We start from the raw sequence: 16,947 nt of genomic DNA, 5'->3' as shown, positions 1-16,947 counted from the left end.
ACCCTTCCATGCACCCATCCACCCACCCATTCACCCATCCACCCATCCATCCATCCTTTCACCCACTCACCACCCTTCCATCCACCTGTCCATCTATACATCATCCATCCATCCATCCATCCCTCTACCTACCATCCTTCTGTTCACCTCTCCATCCACCCACCCACCACCCTTTCATCCACTTGTCCATCCATCCATCCATCCATCCATCCATCCATCCAGAATTTATTTAGAAAGGATTTATTGATCACTTACTGTCTCCATGCACTGGGCTAGGCAGTGAAGTACAGAGGAAAATGAGACATGGTTCTTGAGTTCAAGAAGTTCACAGTTCAATGAACGATCTTCACGTTTAGAAGGTGTGACCTCATTCAACTATTTGAGAATAGAGATGTGTTCACAGTGCTGTGGGAGGTCATGGGGAGAGTAGAAAGCATGCATCCACGGAGAGCGTGGCCCAGGGAGGTGGTGACGTCAGCGTGTGTGGGTGTCCATCTGGGCTGCGTGGTGCTAGACGGCGGAGCCCTCCAGCACCAGCTCCATTGTCAGACAGACCTGGACTCCCTTTGCAGTATATTGCGGTTCAGTTCCTGGGGGCCTGGATGAGCCTGCCTGGCCGTGAGCCAGGGCTGAGGGCGCCCCCTCTCAGGGTGACTGGGAGAGGCGATGCAGGAAAAGTAGCCAAGAGGTGTTGGCTGCCCCAGGCTCAGTGCACAGTGCTCAGCTCTGAGAGTTCTGACCCTCGGCCTTCCCAGGGCTGGCTTCTGTTGACCAGAGATCGGTTCTCATTTCTCTAAGAAACCTGTCAGTTTCTGTTTTGAGAAGAATCATACTAGAGTTCTTCACTGAGTGCATCCAGTCAAGCCTGATACCTGCCTTCCTCTGTGAAAGAGGCTCAGTCCCTGGGACTTGAGCCCCCATTTCCTGGTCTAGAAATCGGTCATCCTCAGGAGATCTAACGCCTATTTAGGAAGGAACAGGCTTCTGAACTGCTAACTCCTGTTCCCCCTGCCGGCCACGCCCAGATTCCCCTGGACGTGGACCAACAGGGCCCACAGCTTGTGGCCCTCCAGTGGTCATCTGTTGTCAGCCTGCAAGCTGGGTGGTGATGAAAAGAGGCGAGATTCATGCCTTGCCCCCGGGGTCCCCCTCCCCTTAACGTGCATCTCGTTTTAGGGTGATGCTCATTTTCTGCTCGGCTCCTCCATGAACTTCCTGTGACTGCTGTAACAAATTACCACAGATTTAGTAGCTTAAAGCAAGATATTTTCATTCTTTGACAATTCTGGGGGCCACAAGTCCTAAATCAAGGTGTCAGCCGTGCATACGCTTCAGAAGTCTCTAGGGGAAGGTCCTTTCTTGTCCCTCCCAGCTTCTGGTGGCTCCAGGCACTCCTTGGCTGGTGGCCACATCACTCCAGTCTTGACTTCTGTCTTCACATGCACTCTTTTAGCCCAGGATGTCATCTCTTCTGTCTCTTGTAAGGGCACTTGTCTTTGGAGTTAGGGCTCACCCAAACAGCCCAGGATGGTCCCATGAGATCCTTAACTTAATTACATCTGCAAAGATCTTCATTCTGAATAGAGTTACATTCACAGGTTCTGGGTTAGGATGTGGTTTTGTGTCTGGCAGGGGTTGGGGGCACTCCTCAGCCACCAGCTTCCCGCTGGCTGACCCCGCTCTCTGACCTCCCTCCATGACTGTGCTGGTCAACACCAAGTTTCTCTAAGCCACGTGCTTCTGAAGACGGTGCTGAGCTCACAGAGCAGTGATTTGACCCCTAAACCATCGCACAGCTCCTCTTTCTCTTCTCTCCTAAATTTATCATTTTTGTTCCTATGAAAATAATACACGTTCTAGGAAAGAGGCTTGGAAAGTACTAGAAAATAGGAGACAGCAAACTAGACCCATGAGCCCAGCCTGTTTTTGTCTGGCCCGTGGGTTGAGAATGTGTTTTTACATTTTTATATTTTTTTAATTTTTTAACATTTATTTATTTTTTGAGAGACAGAGCATCAGCAGGGGAGGGGCAGAGAGAGAGGGAGACACAGAATCGGAAGCAGGCTCCAGGCTCCGAGCTGTCAGCACAGAGCCCGACATGGGGCTCGAACTCACGCACCACGAGATCGTGACCTGAGCTGAAGTCGGTCGCTCAACCGACTGAGCCCCCCGGGAGCCCCTGTTTTTACATTTTTAAAGGATTGTGAAAAATAAAAGCGAAGCAAGAAAAAAAAAGTAGAAGGATAGGATGTGTGACGGCAAACCTTAAAAGATTTATCTGGCCCTTTACAGAAAAGTTTGCCAACTCCAGCTCCAAAGCATAAAAAGAGAAGCCTTGAAAAAAAAAAAGTGGCACCCCCTTTGCCATCCAAGGTAGACATTCATTCAGTCTGTTTTTTTTGAGTTCCTACTGTTGCCTGACCCCAGAGATTTCAACATCCATTCTGGTCTTTTGCTTTCTATATGTATGTTTGTTCATTTATTTTGAGAGGGAGAGCAAGTGCATCAGCAGGGGAGGGGCAGAGGGACAGGGAAAGAGAGAATCCCAAGCGGGCTCCGTGCTGTCAGTGCAGAGCCCGACGCGGGGCTCGAACTCACGAACTGTTGAGATCGTGACCTGAGGTCACGATCGAAACCGACGGTCAGACGCTTAACTGACTGAGCCACCCAGGCACCGTCTCTATTTTTTTTTAACAAAGTACAGTTTAGGCAGTTCATAAAATTGTGTATCTTGCTTGTTCCCGCTTAATATCACGGTGTAAATATTTTCTGACCTTATTAGACGCTCCCACACTTCGCGCTCGCCACATGCAGGTGTGGTTCTAAGCACGGCACGCAGACCTTCTCGTCACATCTTCACACCCCCTGAGTGAGGTGGGAATTGATAGGATCCCACTTTTACAGCTGAGGAAACGGATTTGGAGAAGGTCACCTGCCCGAGGACACGTGGGTGGGGCCAAGACGCAGAGCCGCCAGGCAGCGAGCGCCAACCCCGCACCTCCCTGCAGCCAAGGTGCGTTGGCACGCCATACCCCCCTGCTGCCCTGTGCCAGGCTAACCCATCCTGCTGCCTCCTATCTTTAGCTCCCAGAAGGCTGCCTACAACAGTGTGGTTGTAAGTGTTGCCTCATTATTGGCGCAGGTAGTTGGGGTCCTGAGGAGGGATGGCGGGACAAGCGTGTTCCTGCCTGGCCTCACTCCCCAATCTGCTGGCCCGCAGCAGCCATCGCTCTGGGTCCTTTGAGTCACCCTGTTCAGAAACCGGTCGCCTTGCTTGAGCCAGTTCGCTTCCAAAAATAGCATCTGAACTGCAAAAGTCTTCCCTTCCGGTCCGTGCAAGCCACTCCCTGTTAACAAAAACTACCAGTGACCTCGTAACTTGCCTATATGTTTATCACAGTCGTCTTTAAAGAAAATGCGTGAAAATATTTTGGGCATATTATTCCATTAAGAACTAGTTTTCTATTTAAAAAAATTTTTTAATGTTGTTTATTTTTGTGAGAGAGAGAGATAGAGTGTGAGTGGGGGAGGGGCAGAGAGAGAGGGAGACACAGAATCGGAGGAAGCAGGCTCCGGGCTCCGAGGTGTCAGCACAGAGCCCGATGTGGGGCTCGAACTCACAGACTGAGAGATCATGACCCGAGCCGAAGTCGGACGCTCAACCGACTGAGCCACCCAGGCGCCTCACAAATCCAGACTTCCAGCTTCTTGTAAAAAATGGGGAGATGTGCCGCGGTGCGTCCATGTTCTTGCAGAGCCCCCGTTGGTGGGCTGAGCAGTGGGTGGCCCGTAGGCAGGGCTTCTCTCCATTGTGTCCACTCTCCACCACCCCTTAGCGCCCCTCATACCAGGACACCTCACTCGCTTCTATATGCTCACCTGCTCGATAGGCCCTTGGTGGGGGGCTCCCCTGCTTTACAGCATAGCCTTCTCATCTGTGCCTCAGGAGGACTGAGGTCGGTCAGGGGGTGAACACATTTCTGCAGGTCTCTGGACCCTGAACGCAGGAGGGCAGCGTAGATGGAAGCGAGGGGGGCTCTCATCAAAATTTGTTTTAGTGGGCGCCCGGGTGACGCATTCGGTTAAGTGACCGACTTCAGCTCAGGTCCTGACCTCACAGCTGGTGAGTTCGAGCCCCGCGTCGGGCTCTCTGCTGACAGCTCGGAGCCTGGAGCCTGCTTCAGATTCTGTGCCTCCCTCTCTCCCTGCCCCTCCCCTGCTCACTCGCTCGCTGTCTCTCTCAGAAGTAAACATTAAAAATTCTTAATTGGTTTTAGGGAATGCTTCACTACGACACGAGCATGTCATTGCTTCGTGCCTTATTCTTCAGAAATGTAATTCTGAACAAGGACAGATAACTTTATTTTAGGATTTCCGTGCATGCGCGTGCGCTCTACATACATCCTGACTGCGAGAAGCCATGGGGATTTCACCCGATGTTTCGCTCCTGTTAATTAAAATAAATTGAGGTGTGCGGCTTGAATTTCATACTGTCAGGAAAAGAAGGTCACTTTGATGAGTGAATCAGCCTAACTGGGCACCAGCTCCTGTCTCAGCAGCAGATCGTCTTGTGGTGCCCACACCCCCCTGACTGTGGGTGAGCTGCATTCTCTTAATTCAGATGAAAGCTGTGAATAACCACTTCTGCCCAGAAGAGTGGCTCACAGAAGTCTGATCCGATCCTTTTTGTACAATCATCTTTTTTTTTAATGTTTTTATTTATTTTTGAGACCGAGAGAGACAGAGCATGAGTGGGGGAGGGGCAGAGAGAGAGAGGGAGACACAGAATCCGAAGCAGGCTCCAGGCTCCGAGTGGCCAGCACAGAGCCCGACGTGAGGCTCGAACCCACGAACCGTGAGATCATGACCTGAGCTGAAGTCAGACACTTAGCCAACTGAGCCACCCAGGTGCCCCTGTACGATCAGCTTTTAAAACAAGACCGTGTGTTTTCTGGTGGCCGAGGCAAACCGTTGATACGGGGGTGGTCCCTGGAGATGTGGCTGGGAGGACGCATGTGGAGGTCCGTGACCTCGGGAGGCTGTGGCTGCTGCTCTTCATAGATGTGGGGTGTCGTTGCACCCCAAGGGCAGGGATTGTCCTGGGTGGGCTGCTGGGCTTTTGGGGGGCCCTGTGTAAATAACACTCTTCTATCTGGGCCGGAATCTGAGCAAATTCAAATGTAAGGAGCAAGAACTAGAAAGGCAGAAGCACATCTGTATCACCTTTATAGGCTTTTGTGAGTGATCGGAAACGCAGGCGGTAGGTCTGGGCGCCTGGCCACATGGGTCACTGAGAACACAGAGCATTGGCGGGCGTACGGTGGTTCCTGCTTAGCCGGAGGGGCTACATACAGCCCTCTCCCTCTGTCCCCATCCCCCTTCTGCCTCCCCTGCGTCTCCATTTAGCCTACACAGCCACCACCCAACCCCTCATGCCACCTGAGGCCACAGTCTCTTGACCTTGACCCCTGGAATGGCTGTGCTCTCTGCCTCACGGACACGGGCACCTTCCCCTGACTTTGCTCCAACGTCTATGGCTGCAGAACACAGAGCCCGAAGATTCTGGTTTCACCTCCTCTCCTCTCCTGGCACGGGTAGGAGCTGGGGAGAGACCCTCAGCTTCCCGGCGCTTGTGTGACTTCACCTGTGAAGTGGACTGTGTTCATTTTCTGTCCCAAATCGCCACACGTCTAGCAACTTCACATCACACCCACTGACCATTGTTTCTGCGTCCGGGAGTCTGGGCACAGTTTAGCTGAGTTCTCTGCAGGGTCTCAGAGGCCTGCCGTCTGGGCCTCAGCTGGGCTGCCTTCTCTGGAGCTTGGGGCCCTGGTCCCAGCTGTTCGGTCGTGCACAGAATTCACCTTCTTGCAGTGTGGACTCGGGCCCTCAGCTCCTGTAGGTTTCCCTTCTCCACGTACTGTTCTTCTTAAGAGGCTGCTCCCTTCTCCAAGGCCAGCAGAAGAGCGTTTCTCTGTTCAGGAAGGCCCAGCGCATCTTTCCAGAATGCTCACCTCCTGTATTCGGGCCCACCCAGGATCCTTGCCCCCCCCCCACCCCGGTTAACTTCAAGTCAACTGATCAGGGACCTCCGTTACATCATCAAGACCCCGTTCACTTTTGCCACGTAATAACCAAGTCATAAGGCGACGGTCCTGTCCGGTTCAGAGTTCATGTCCACACTCAAGGGGGAGGGACCTATATGATGTGTATACCATGGGGCCAGGAAGCTGGGGACCATCTTAGAAGTCTGCTCCCCAGGGGGAATTAATTACACTCCCCTCCTGGGATGTGGGTCTTTTCTGGTAGTGGGATGTGAAGGCAGCAGGAACTCAGCGTAGGTGTGTCTCTTCCTTCCTTCCTTCCTTCCTTCCTTCCTTCCTTCCTTCCTTCCTTCCTAATGACCACAAGGAATGCAGGTCTCCAGTGGCCATTTCTTAACTACTCTGCCTCCTTTTTTTACCCAAATCAGCTCAACTCTGGCCTGATTGCTGGTATTTTCCTCTTCAAGTGAGTTAAGAATGAAAGATGATGGAAATAAGCCCGAGAGCCTAACAGCACAATCCATTAATGTTTCCATTCTGCAAGCTATTTTCGGGCAGTTTGATTTGCAGATTTCCATCCCTGTGAATTTTCTGCTTTGAGATTGTTCTGAAAAACATGAAGATAACGGTGAAGGACAGGTTGCAACAGTATTTCCCAGAGTTTAGCCTTATCATTGCCAGCTTGGGACTTGTGTGTGTGTGTGTGTGTATGTGTGCGTGTGTGTTGCCATGTGAGTGTATAGGTGTTGTGTGTGCATGTATGGATCCGTGTGCACACATTCGTATGCACTCTGCATTGCAATATGCATGTGTGCATGTGCATACATGTATTCACTGTGTTGCTGTGTGTATATATACTTGCTGTGTGCACACGCATGTATGCCTATGCATGTGTGTGCACATGTATGCATGCATGTGCATGTGTGTGCACACGTGTGTGCACTGTGTTGCTGTGTGCATGCTGTATATGTGTGCACATGTGTGTATGCATTGTGCATTGCCGTGTGCATATATGCATGTGTATGTGTGTGCATGCATGCCTTGCACTAAGTATTGTGTGTATGTATATTTGCTGTGCACATGTGCATATATGCACGTGCACTTTGGTCTTGTGCACTGTGTGTTGCTGCGTGCATGTGTTCGGCGTGTGCATGTGGGTGGCTGGACGCACGTGTGTGCGTGTATGCATTTGAACGTCCGTATATGCACCGTGTTGCTGTGTGCACGTGTGTGTGTGTGTGTGTGTGTGTGTGTGCACTTGGATGTGGCACGGGCGTGCCGGGCATGCCTGTTTGATGAGTAATCTCTCACGTTGGGCCTCCCTTTCCCGCAGTGGGCTGTGGAGTGCAACGGCCTCCTGCGGACCCTGCACGGCCTGGAGCAGGAGCACCTCAGGAGGTCCCTGGCTCTGCAGCAAGAGGAAGACTTTGCCAAGGCGCACAGGCAGCTGGCCATTTTCCAAAGAAACGAACTGCACAATATCTTCTTTACCCAGATACAAAGTGCCGTTTTCCAAGGGGAACTGAAGCCAGAGGCGGCGAAAAGGCTGCTGCAGGATTACTCCGAAATACAGGTGAGGCCTCACATCTGGCTCGCGGTGAGGGAAGAGTGACTTCCCCGCCCCGTCTCTCGGGGGTTTCTCCTCTGCCGGAGTGAGTCCCGTCTCTTCCTTTCTCTTCCTTTCGGTTGCATACAGTGAACTGACCGCCTTTTCCTTCCACCCCTTGACGTGTGCGTGAGTTGCCAGTAAACCGGGCAGTCGGTGGCTTGAAGCCCAGGCCGGGGACGCCGGCTGACTCGGATTCGAATTCCTGTCCGACCAGCCATCAGCTCTGCGAATTGAGGCAAATTGCCTGACTCCCCCGATCCCGTTCCCTCAGCCTGCAGAATGGGGGTAATAGAGCGGATTCATGGAAGAGCCTGTGCCTGGCACATTATACCCTTAATATATATACAGCAGTTAAAAATCTATAAATACACGTGTGCATGCACGTGCGCGTGCATCCACGTGTACCTGGGGTTTACTCTCTGTGGATACTCCTGGGTGAATCCGTGTGTTTGCGTGTGAGCCTCGGTGTGAATGTTACTAATCCCGATGGAATAAAGTCCCGAACATCAATGGGAATAGCCGATCTGAGACGGTCACCACCGCTGCTGAGGCATTTCTGCGGCCCGCACGGGATATTTTGCACGCGCGTTTACACCCGCAGAGTGAAACCACCGGCTTGCAGCCATGCGAGCAGATTTCTGGTCCCAGCACAGGCCCGGCGAGGGAGGGCTGTGAGGAGCAGGGCCGTGCCAGAGGAGACCAAGTGACCATCCCCGAAAGGCTCCCGAAAGTGGGTTTTCCAGGGTGAGAGGGCCCCCGTCAGGAGGCACCACGCGTGAGGAGAACAAGCCAGCCTCTCCGGGTTGTTCCCACTCAGACTTCAGCGGGAGTAGATACAGGAAGGATTCTGTTGTCTTCCTGGTTAGGCCTTCAGACCCCGTGGCATCCCTTAAGCACTGACCAGTTATGGAGTCATCTTTCTCCTCATGGCGGGCGGTGGCTGACTGTCAACACGTGGGCGTTCAAGCTAGAACGAATGTGTGATTGTTAGCAGTAATGGGGTCAGGAAGGTGACTTCCATGGGTGATAATTGTCCCACAGCACAGGCATCTGTGCTGCAAGGCGCTTTTCCTTCCGAAACTGGCTCGAGTCAGTGGTTCGCACGGACCCGGTTTTGTGGAGGGCAGGAATATTGCCTCAGTGTTCCCGGTAGATCGATTCTGCTGCTGGTGAGTCAGGAACGTGCTGGTGTTCGGCCGTATCGGGCCGACCGTTCTGGTTTTCCGTCTGGACGGTGCAGGTTCCCAGGTGTCGGGAACTGGAGACATCGCAGCTTTAGGGGGAGAGGAGACTGGCCGTGGTATCATATGTATCTTGTAGAACAAAGCGTTGATCTCTCTGGCAACCCCCTGCAGGGACTATATTTCCACGGCTGGGGAAAGACAGCAGAGCCACTCAGTGGGATAGCACAGCCTAAGCCAACGTTTTGATTACCGCTGGTCCAATGACTGCCCATCTACTACTGTGCCACTGGTTAAAGCGGCATTTGATAGCAGCCTGAATTTAGAGCACAGGTCCTGGAGTTAGATCACTGAGTTCAAATCCCTGCCCAGCCATTGGCCAGCAGTTTGCTGTGGACCCCGTTTCCTCCTCTGTGACGTGGGAACAATTGTTCTCTCTCTCTAGATGAAGTTGGATAAGGCGAGGAACACTCTGGGCCCAGGACGGACCCAGAGAAGATACCCAGGTATCTGATAACCTCATAACCCAGGTTATCATCAGCGTCTTATGTTTGGTTGCGCTTTGTCATCTTGTCTCCCGTCTCCTGCCGGAGTATGGAGGTTCGGGGGGTCAATTCAGGTGTCTGATTTACCCCCAGGATGTTCGTACCTGTGCCGGTGCTGTGTTTTGGGAACCGCATGGGTGAAGGCTGAGCCACTGAGCGAAATCCGCTTCCCCTTTCCTAGGGCAGGAAAGATGTTTCGACAACCCCCAGCTATCTGGGTCTAGAATGCACTCATTTCTTATTAGTAAGTAATTTTCTTCTAAGCCCTTGTTAACGGCAAGGCGGTTGAAGGTGATCACCCCCATGCCCCTACCCCTGTGCATTTTCTTCAGAAGGAAATGGAATGCTTTACATGCCTAGAATGTTCTCTAAATGTTAATCAGGCATATTTTCTTGATTTTTTTTTTTTCTAAACAGGAGAAATTGGAAGAGTTAATGGACTTTTTCCAAGCTAGTAAGAGATACCATCTAAGTAAAAGATTTGGCCACAGGGAGTACCTGGTCCAGAACATGCAGTCGTCAGAGACCCGTGTGCAAGGCCTTCTGAGCACCGCTGATGCTCAGCTGACCGTGTTCATCCAGAAGCATGAGAGGTGAGACCTGAGAGCCATCACAGATGACACACACAACGCCCTTGTCCCATCGTTCCTCATCAGGGATCGTCCACGCTGCTCAGTCAGCGAGTACACTGACTGCTCCTTACTTCGTAAGAAAGATTCTCCAGTTGGAAGAATCCTTTGCATTGTAGAATTTTAAAAACATAAGTGATAGTTGAGACAGCCATACGACGAACCTTCCCTGTGCCCAATCTCCGTGATCAATCTTGATGTTGCTCCACATCCCCCCACAGTTATTTTTTTCAGTGTTTATTTATTATTATTTTGAGAGACAGAGTGCGAGGGGCAGGTGGAGAGGCAGAGAGAGAGGGACACACAGAATCGGAAGCAGGCTCCAGGCTCCGAGCTGTCAGCACAGAGCCCAACGTGGAGCTCAAACCCACGGACCACAAGATCGTGACCTGAGCCGAAGGCGGACGCTCAATCGACCGAGCCAGCCAGGCGCCCCTTCTCCAGAGTTATTTTAAAGCAAATCCCCAACATCTCACTGCGAGATCAGTGGTGAAGGCTTAACATGGGCTGTGTGGTGGGAGAGCCCACTTCGCCTTGAACTTGGGAGTGAAGTCTGAACACACAGAGGCTTGGGGCACGTGGGTGGCTCAGTCGGTTGAGCGTCCCACTCTTAATTTCAGCTCAGGTTGTGATCCCGGGGTCATGGGATTGAACCCTGAGCCGGGCTCTGTGCTGGGTGTGGCGCCTACTTGGGATTCTCTCTCCCTCTCTCTCTGTTTCTCTCTCTGTCTCAGTCCCTCCCTCTGCCCCTCTACCCTACTCAGGTGCACATGTGCTCTCTCTCTCTCTTTCTAAAATAAATCAATACATATGCACACAGATGCTGGCCCTTGGATCACACGTGGTCTTTCTCTGCAGCTCCAGGGTACTGTGTGGTTGGTGAAAACGCACCTTCCTGCCAGGGCAGCCTCTGCTCTTCTGCATCCATCCTTCCTTCTTCCTTCCTTCCTTCCTTCCTTCCTTCCTTCCTTCCTTCCTTCCTTTGAGGTACTTGATTGCAAACAACGACACTTACTCTTTCTGGTTATGAGAAGCTCTGAAATAAACAGAGGCCTGACTATAAAGCTGGCTTTCCAGGACAGTCTGTGGTTTTCTGAATTGATTCCACCATCTTGGTAATTTTATTAGGGCTCTGCAGCTCTCCTGCCCTACCAAATGAGGATGCTATAAGGTGCAAATTATGCGGACACTCCCTACCCAAAGATGCTAATGAATTTGTCACTGCAGTTGCCTTGACACTCCTGATTAATTTTCACCCAAGTCAAAGAAACCGTTCCTTGCCTTGAACTGAAACACCGGACAGCTGGTCGTACTGTTGTGAGCCACGACTAGGCAGGTGTGTCCTATCTCTGACTTTTAAATTCTATTTTAAGAAGTTGGCCCAGCCTTCTGTTTCTAAGGCATGTATCCACCGTGCATTCATTCATTCATTCATTCATTCATTCGCCTATTCACTCCTTCAAGAAGCTTCCATGGGTAAACTACCCTGTGGGAGCAGAGGGCCCAGCCCAGCGATGCAGGCCGACTGGGACTAGTAGTGGTAATCACAGCAACAGACTGTGTCAGTCAGGATTCTGAAGAAGAACAACCAGTCAGATAGGTACGGGGAGTTGGCGCGCACAGTGACAGAGGCTGAGAAGCCCACCATCTGTCATCTGCAAGCCGGAGACTCAGCAAAGCGGGTGGCGGAGTTCAGTCTGAGTCCAGAGGCCTGAGAACCAGAGGGGATCCCAGCCTGGGAGCAGCAGAAGGTGAGGCGAGGAGTCCAGCTGAAGCAGTGAGACTGGAAAAAAGGGGGCACATTCCTCCTTCCTCTGTCGTGTGTTCTGTTCAGTCCCCTGCTGGATTGGCTGGGGTCCCCCCACATGGAGGAGGGTGGGCGGTCTGCTTTACCCTCTAATGTCTCCTGGAAACCCCCTCCCAGACCCACTCGGACACAGCGCTTACTGTGGGCGCCCTGCGGCTACCCAGGTTAACGTGAAAAATTAACCCTTCACAGGGTATTTCCTACCTTCACTTCTTGGACTTCCGTTGGTTTTTTGTTTTGTTTTGTTTTTAATTTTTTGTTAATGTTTATTCTTGAGAGAGACAGAGTGTGAGCCAGGGGAGGGATAGAGAGAGGGGGAGACACAGAATCCGAAACAGGCTCCAGGCTCTGCGCTGTCAACACAGAGCCCGACGCGGGGCTCGAACTCACGAACCGCGGGATCATGACCTGAGCCGAAGTCGGACGCTTAACCTCCCGAGTCACCCAGGCGCCCCCACTTGGACTTCCATCGTGACAATCCCATCACCAGGAACTCCTGACCAGCTGTCTCCTCTTGGAAAACTGTGGTGGCCCCTTGAGCGCCACTCTTTCCCAGAACTCTTGCCCAGCCTTGGCCCAAACCGGCAGGTTTCTGAGGTTGAGCCTTCTGTGCACGTCTCTAGCGACGCTGACTTCACCCTTCCTGTATTTCGGGAACTTCCTGGCTGCCTGTTCCGCTTCTGCTCCTTTAGGGTGAATGAAGACTTTCTGTGATCAAATCAAACTCACGGAGAGATGACCGTCCAGCCTCACCAACAGCTGGGCTGAGAGTGGGTTTGCAGCGTGCCTCAGCCACCTCTCTCTCTCTCTCTCTCTCTCTCCCTCCCTCCTAGAGCAGGGTACCTGGATGAGGACCAGATGGAGGCCCTGTTGGAGCGCACCCAGACGGAAGTCTTTTCCATCAAACAGAAGCTGGACAATGACTTGAAGCAGGAGAAAAAGAAGCTGCACCAGAAATTAATCCTTAAGAGAAGGCGAGAGATACTGCAGAAGGTATGTAAGGACTCGCGCCCTTGACGCTTTGTGTGACCTTCCCGAGCCCTCGCGGGGCGCCGGGCACCCAGAGCGCGACCGAGGATCTCCCAGAGCCACGTGCCGTGCCTGGCGGAGACTCACTAGAACGCAGTGTCTGGAAGGTCCTGCAGGTGCCGTCCAGCCTGGGCAGAGCAGAGAGTCCTGCTGTGTTGGTCCCGCCCACCGGGGCCAGGGGTGAGGGCAGGGGGAGTGAAGAGTGAGCGATGGGTACCCTCGCGCTCACTGAGGGCTTGCTCAGCCCTGTGCTAAGTTTGCTGCAGGAGATGTCTCACTGAGTCCCTACATTAACCCTGTGAGGTCAGTACTAGCGTTTGCTCCTTTTGTTTTCGTGTTAGTTTTATTTTTTTACATTTGTTTTAATGTTTATTTTTGAGAGAGAGAGAGAGAGAGACAGAGTGAGAATGGGGGAGGAGCACAGAGAGAGGGCGACACAGAATCCAAAGCAGGCTCCAGGCTCCGAGCTGCCAGCACAGAGCCCGACGCGGGGCTCGAACCCATGAACTGAGATCGTGACCTGAGCCAAAGTCGGATGCTCAACCCACTGGGCCACCCAGGCGCCCCTGGTTTTGCTTTTTTAATGAGAACACTGAAGGTGAGAGAGCCTAAGTGTGGCAGCTCGAGCTGACCGGGGGCTTGTGAAGGACTGACACTCATACCTCGCGGCTCCGGAGGCTGAAAGCCTGAGCTCAGGGTGGGGCTCGAACTCGCGAGGACCCTGGTGTGGGCTGCGGACGGCCGATTCTTTGCTGGGTCTGCCCACGGTGGGAACCCTGTGGGGTCTCCTTCGTGAGGGCACGACTCCGTCCACGAGGGCTCCACCCTCATGATCCCGGCACCTCCCAAAGGCCCCGCCTCCAAAGGCCGTCACATCAGGTGTTAGGTTTGAACGCATCAGTGCCCGAAGGGATGCGCACGTTCGGGTCATAGCGCTCAGTGGTGTGGCCACGGCGAGATACCCAGTAAGTGGCAGACATGGGGCTGAACCGAGGCCCGTGTGACTTAGGGCCTACGCTTTATCCTCATCACTAACCTCCTCGGCTCTTTGCCCACCTTGGGAGAGGCGAGACCCACAGGCAGATGTGAAAATGCCTCCCGACGGGCTCACCTCACCCGTACACTGAGTCCGGAAGCACCAATGTGCTCGATGCGCAGGAGGCCGGGATGGACGCTGGAGGTGGTGGGTGGGCGTCGTGTTCAAAGGGAGGCAAGAGTGCACTCTGCTGTGACCAGCTAGACTGGGTGAGGGCGGGGGGTGGAGGGGACTCCCCGGGGAGGGGCCCTTGCGCCAGGCCGACGGGGAGCCCTGAAGGGTTTTCAGACAGAGAGGGACATAATCGGATGTGGGATTTAGGAAGCCCACCTAGGAGCACCCTGTGGGGGAGAGACGGTGGAGCCTGGAGGGACGGACCCACGAGAGGCTTGGGCAGGTGGGAGCTGACCGGGGCCTACACAGTGTCCCCGAGCACGGCGGGTGGGGACAGATTCAGAGCATTTCTGGGGCATACGGGGTGACACCTAGTGTCGTCTGGTCCCGTTCTGGAGGGAGGGAAGGGGTTGCAGACCAACTTCCTAATTTGATCACTGGAAACCCTGCTTTTCATGATCAAGTTTTGGCCCCAACGTCAAGCGCTGATTTTCGCCTTGACCGCTCAACTCCACCCCATCCTTGACCGTTGCCTCATCCGTCTCCACTGGCTCGAGGATGAAATCAGTGGGGCCCAAGGCCACCTTTCTCTGATGGTCTGGCCTGATTTTGGGTTAGGATCCGGAAGGGTGGACGGGCTCCAGGGACTCCAGCAGGCCTCCGTGAATATTGTTTCTGGACCGTCCCGTGTCCTCACAGAACAGAACAGAGACTGTCTGCAGGTGCTGTGATAAGTCCCAGCAGGACGGACATCTTTCTGCTTGTCCACTCGCCCTCCACCACAGGGCCCTCACCCCTCCCGCTCTCTCCCCAGGGATGTGCTTTTGCCACAATTTTTTTTTTTTTTTGGTTTTTAATTTCTTTTTAATGTTTTTATTTATTTTCGAGACACAGAGAGAGAGAGAGAGACAGAGCATGAGTGGGGGAGGGGCAGGGACAGAGAGGGAGACACAGAATCCGAAGCAGGCTCCAGGCTCCGAGCTGTCGGCACGGAGGAGCCCGACGCGGGGCTTGAACCCACGGACCCTGAGATCGTGACCTGAGCCGAAGTCGGACGCTCAACCGACTGAGCCACCCAGGCACCCCAACATCTTTCTTTTTTTTTAAGTTTATTTATTTTGAGAGAGACAGAGACAGTGCGAGTAGGAGAGGGGCAGAGAGCGAGAGACAGAGACAGAGAGAATCCCAAGCAGGCTCCTGCCATCAGCGCAGAGCGTGACGTGGGGCTCAATCCCACGAACTGTGAGGTGATGGCCTGATCTGAAATCGAGAGCCAGACGCTTAACCGACCAAGCCACCCGGGCGCCCCTTCTCTCCTCGCATCTTAACCCGACCGAAGTGTGACCTCTTCCCTCGGGTCCCACTCGGATCTCTTGCCTTGAAGGCCTCCCCTGACCTCCTCACGTAAGTTGTCTGTCCTGGATCTCAGGGTGTTTTTTTCCCGTTACCCCATCCGGAGCTGGGGTTCCCGTGTGCCTGGGACATGGTGAGGGTAATAGACACTCCCTGTCGTGAGCTCTGCAGTAGGCACTCCTCTGAGTCCTACACACGGTGAAGCAACTCACTGAATCCTCACAAATGCTGTGGGAGATACATCCTGCTCTTGCCCCCACTTCGCAGATGAGGATATTGGAGGCACAGAGAGGACTAGACGTTCTCTTTGGGTCACTCCTCTTGGCCATGGAGGTGCCAGGATGGGAACCCAGGTGGTCTGCCTCGTGGGCTTTACCTACTCAATAATAAGCCTTGGGGCTCATTCGATGAAGCGTCCGACTTCGGCTCAGGTCATCAGCTCACAGCTCATGGGTTCGAGCCCCGCGTCGGGCTCTGTGCTGACAGCTCGGCCTGGAGCCTGCTTCGGAGTCTATGTCTCCCTCTCTCTCTGCCCGCCCCCCTGCTTGCTTTCTGTCTCTCAAAAAAAGAAACATTAAAAATTAAAATTAAAAAATGATAATACAAGCCTCAAACAAATGAAGCTCTCACTATATTTTGGGTTACTCTCTTTTTAAAAATTTCGTTTAATGTTTATTTATTTTTGAGAGAGAGAGAGAGAGAGAGGGAGACTGAGCAGGAGTGGGGGAAGGGCAGAGAGAGGGAGACACAGAATCCGAAGCGGGCTCCAGGCTCCGAGCAGTCAGCACAGAGCCCCATGCGGGGCTTGAACCCACGAACCCTGAGATCGTGACCTGAGCCACGCGGGCGCCCCTAGTTTGGGCTCCTTTCTTGAGGCTAGTTTTCCAAGCGTGGTCGTCGGGAAAGGACCTGTCAGCGTCCTGTGCCTCCTGCGGCCGGTTTGCACGGGGGCCCCCAGGGGGCTGTGCGCACGGACCCTGCCCTCACTCAGCTCTCCTGCCTGAAACCCCCGCAGCACAAGGAGCAGCGGAAGGAGCTGCTGTCCGTCGGGGAGGCCCTGCGAGCCGCCGAGGACGCCGGCCAGTTCCTGGGCCGCTGGGGGAGCCTGCTGGCGGAGCACAGCGCCGCGCTGGAGGTGCTGCAGGAGCGCCTGGACCAGGCCGCCCTGGAGGACCTCAGGGCCCTGACCCTGTCGCTGTCCGAGAAGGCCACCGAGGAGCTGCGGCGGCTGCAGAGCTCGGGGGTGGCCCAGGAGCTGCTCAAGCACGGCGTGCCCTGGCTCTTCCTGCAGCAGATCCTGGAAGAGCACGGCCGGGAGCTGGCCGCCCGGGCCCGGCAGCTCGAGGCCGAGGAGAGGGACAGGGACCAGGAGGGCGTCCAGAGCGTGAGGCAGAGACTGAAGGACGACGCCCCGGAGGCCTCCACGGAGGAGCAGGCGGAGCTGAGACGCTGGGAGCACCTGATCTTCGCGTGAGTGCCCTGCGAGCCCTCCCCCTCCTCCACCCCCCCCGCGAGAGGGGTCCCGCCCGTGGTCGTGGGGACAGCGGGCACTGCATAGACGGGAGTGGGGACGGCAGTTCCTTAGTCACAAGGACCGGCG

At 53.9% G+C, this 16,947-nt stretch overlaps 1 protein-coding gene across 7 annotated transcripts in view; it reads left to right on the top strand.

The window, feature by feature from the left end:
* The window catches only part of EVC2 (EvC ciliary complex subunit 2), a 131,685-nt gene that overhangs the window by 71,466 nt on the left and 43,272 nt on the right, over positions 1 to 16,947 (top strand). For 5 of the 7 annotated variants that reach the window (XM_040488201.1, XM_040488238.1, XM_040488219.1 and 2 more), the window contains 4 exons: positions 7,378 to 7,617; positions 9,797 to 9,972; positions 12,649 to 12,808; positions 16,363 to 16,817. In XM_040488201.1, coding sequence (XP_040344135.1) covers positions 7,378 to 7,617; positions 9,797 to 9,972; positions 12,649 to 12,808; positions 16,363 to 16,817 — 1,031 coding nt within the window. The remainder of the gene's footprint in view (positions 1 to 7,377; positions 7,618 to 9,796; positions 9,973 to 12,648; positions 12,809 to 16,362; positions 16,818 to 16,947) is intronic. The other 2 variants (XM_040488209.1, XM_040488229.1) reach the window with 2 other exon arrangements.

Source organism: Herpailurus yagouaroundi, unplaced genomic scaffold (assembly GCF_014898765.1).
Source record: "Herpailurus yagouaroundi ecotype Mexico unplaced genomic scaffold, PumYag 28, whole genome shotgun sequence".
NCBI classification, from domain to species: domain Eukaryota; kingdom Metazoa; phylum Chordata; class Mammalia; order Carnivora; family Felidae; genus Herpailurus; species Herpailurus yagouaroundi.
Note: the sequence above shows the minus strand (reverse complement) of the source record. Positions and strands in the feature narration are given on the sequence as shown.